The sequence below is a fragment of the Poecilia reticulata genome, linkage group LG18 (assembly GCF_000633615.1).
Source record: "Poecilia reticulata strain Guanapo linkage group LG18, Guppy_female_1.0+MT, whole genome shotgun sequence".
Lineage (NCBI taxonomy): Eukaryota > Metazoa > Chordata > Actinopteri > Cyprinodontiformes > Poeciliidae > Poecilia > Poecilia reticulata.
Window position 1 is genome coordinate 12,864,331 of NC_024348.1, and position 2,997 is coordinate 12,867,327.

Genomic DNA, 2,997 nt, shown 5'->3' on the forward strand with positions numbered 1-2,997 from the left:
GTCTTTGTATTGGCCATAACTGGAACCTCCATCTGGGGTTTCATCTTTGTCTGTAGGTTACTCTACTGTAAGAGGTCCAGCAAGAAGATCAAACCAGAGTAATTCATCTAAAAATTACATCTGTTTTTATAAATATACAATTTTGCTCTGCCTGTAGCTGAACCAAAAACAACAAACTGTGCAATATACCAAAATTTCTGCCTCATATTCAATGTAAATACCATACAATTATTAACTATCTTCTGACTTACATTAAAATGTTATTTCTGGACATATTGAATTTAGAAAACAAAAATGATTTTGCAACAAACCTGTTTCTCTGTAAAATACAGCATTAATACACTAGAAGATGGTAGTATTCATGTTTATGAAGGAAGACTTTGACAAGGAAAGACGATTGGAAAGTCTTTGGAAAAACATCACACTTCTGGGAATTTTTGACTTTTTAGAGTAAGGGGTGTTACTTTTATCAAAAGTTATTTCTCTGTGTAGCTGATCGCTCCTCTCTGCAACTTGTGTGACATTTTCTGTACACAACTTATAAAAGATGTTGGCTCTAATCCTTTTTTGAGAGTGGCAATTCTTTCACCCACATAACTTTGAGGGTATAATTGTTTAGGAGTTTCTTGCCCTTCAATGAGACTTGGAAATTTGCTTCTTTGCTCAGGGAAGTACAGGTTCAAAAATGTTTATGTAATCTGAGTTGCAAAAAAGGGTGTAAAGATCTTGTAAGAGTAGCAAGGCCTAGGAAAACTGTCTTGTACTCTTGGGATCTGTGTTCATTGCACCTGAAAAAGGTTCTACTGTTGCATGTTTTTACTTCGCAGTAATACATGATTGGCCTGTGGTTTTCCCAACTGACAATCATTGTGCAATTCTACCTATTTTATTTTGTATCGTCCTGAAGCAATGGAAAGTTAAATGCTGTTCAATATGAGACTCCTGCACAATTGTATGCAATCATACAGGGAAACAAAGAAAGATATGTTCATGGCTGCTGCGATGGACTGGCGACCTGTCCAGGGTGACCCCACCTCTCGCCCAAAACGTTCGCTGGAGATAGGCACCAGCAATCCTCCTGACCCCACTAGGGACAAGGATGTACAGGAAATGAATGTATGTTGATGGCAGAGATTTAAACGCAAGACCTACTTGCTGAAAAGCAGCCTGAAATTTTTTTTTTTGCCTCACAACAAATCCATCTTTGCAGTTTCTCTACTTATTGTCTTTCTGACTGCCAACTGGATCAAACATTTTGTTCTTACAAAGTGAACATGTCAAGGAAAAAGGTATGTTGACTCACCTTATTTTTGTTAGGTAAAGTAAAACTAAATTTTTTGCGGTCTTTTAGAGATAGTGTGAAAAAAAGGAAATCTAACCACATTTTCCGCAGTCAAGCTATTGATGAAACAGATACAGATATGCTACATAATTAAACCAAACAGCCTTTCATGACAAGTAATAAATCTTTGTAACTTGCCTTTAGTACACATCCTGGACTTTGTCCCACAATATCAGACTTGCTTGTTCAAACGTGAGGTGAGCGTCAAATACAGTCCTGCTTCCTGACGACGAACAGCTCAAGGCTTCTGGAATTGGACTCATCAAGATTCAGGTTTGATTTTTCAGTTTACATTATAATGAAAAAGACAACTCCTTATTGTTCATTTTCTAACTGCTTTCCGAGTTGATCTGAGTGGATTAAGTATGTTTGGATTCTGCCATTTTTTACATGTTGATAAATGCATAATTGATACGTCATCAAATTTTAGTATAATAGAGGCCATTACTCTAAAAGCAAGATAAAAAGCCAGACACCTTAATTTTTGGAGTCATATCCTTTGGTCTGATGAGACCAAATATAATTAAGTATAAAAAAGATTGTTAAACTTGTCAGAAAAAAGAGAGAAACCTTGACAAATACCTTACCTTTGTCGATTCAAAGTACAATCTTTTAGAAGAGGGAAGAAAATATCGAGTGGAAACTCTTGAATTTTAAAACACAAAAAGCTTAATGCACTCTGCAGTCTTAGATAAAATAGTTGGCTTTTAACCCTCCTGCGGTCTTAGGAGACATGGTCCAGTGGACCCATGAGCTTTTCATTATGTGTGCGGTCCATCAAGGTTGCACTGACCCCGCATACACTTTTATAAGGTTTTACTTTGTGTGTCGTTTTGGGAACTGATTGTCTGATGGGACAACACTTAACAACTGTCTGATGGTGACATCAGCCGCACTCCTCCTGGGTGTCATGCTAAGACCACGGGAGGGTTAAATGATTGTTTTTACCTTTTCCATCTGAAGTAAAAAAACTTGATAAGTCATCCCTTCTTTTGAAATTTCATCTGCTTGGCATAAAAAAACCTTTTGGTTCTTCCTTTGCAGAAAATGTCCACGGCGGTCTCTGTATTCCTGGGAGTCCTCTGCTGTCTGGTGCTCAGATCCTCTTACTGTAAAGGCAGTAAGATCCTGGTGTTGCCTGTTGATGGCAGCCACTGGATCAACATGAAGGTTATCCTGGAAGAGCTTCAATCCAGGGGTCATGAAATCACCGTTTTGCACTCCAAAAAAAGCTGGTTCATCACCAATAACTCTTCCATTTATACCTCCATTCATATTCCAACACTCTCCGATGAGACAGACAAGAACTTTTTTGTGAAAATGCTCCTGAAAGTCATGGATTGCCGTGGCCATCCTACTTTTATACGCTCATTTTGTCAACACAATTTGCTTTCACGGCTGTTAAAACACAATCATAAGAGTTTGGCAAGATTGTCTAATATAATTTTAGAGGATAAAGTGTTAATGAAGAAGTTAAAAGATACCACGTTTGACCTCATGTTGACAGACCCTGCCTTCTCTTTAGGAGTTATTGTGGGTGGTTACCTCAAGCTGCCGACGGTCTTTAATGTCCGCTGGATTAACAATGGAGAGAGTCATCAATCCATAGCTCCATCTCCTGTCTCCTATGCCCCTGTATCAGGAAGTGAACTTCA

At 38.2% G+C, this 2,997-nt stretch overlaps 1 protein-coding gene across 1 annotated transcript in view; it reads left to right on the forward strand.

Annotated features, from left to right (window-relative positions):
• The window catches only part of LOC103480633 (UDP-glucuronosyltransferase 1-2-like), a 15,814-nt gene extending 15,712 nt beyond the window's left edge, over nt 1–102 (forward strand). Inside the window, exon 4 of the mRNA XM_017310329.1 lies at nt 57–102. Within this exon, the coding sequence (XP_017165818.1) occupies nt 57–102 (46 nt within the window). The remainder of the gene's footprint in view (nt 1–56) is intronic.
• The last annotated feature ends 2,895 nt before the right edge of the window (nt 103–2,997 follow it).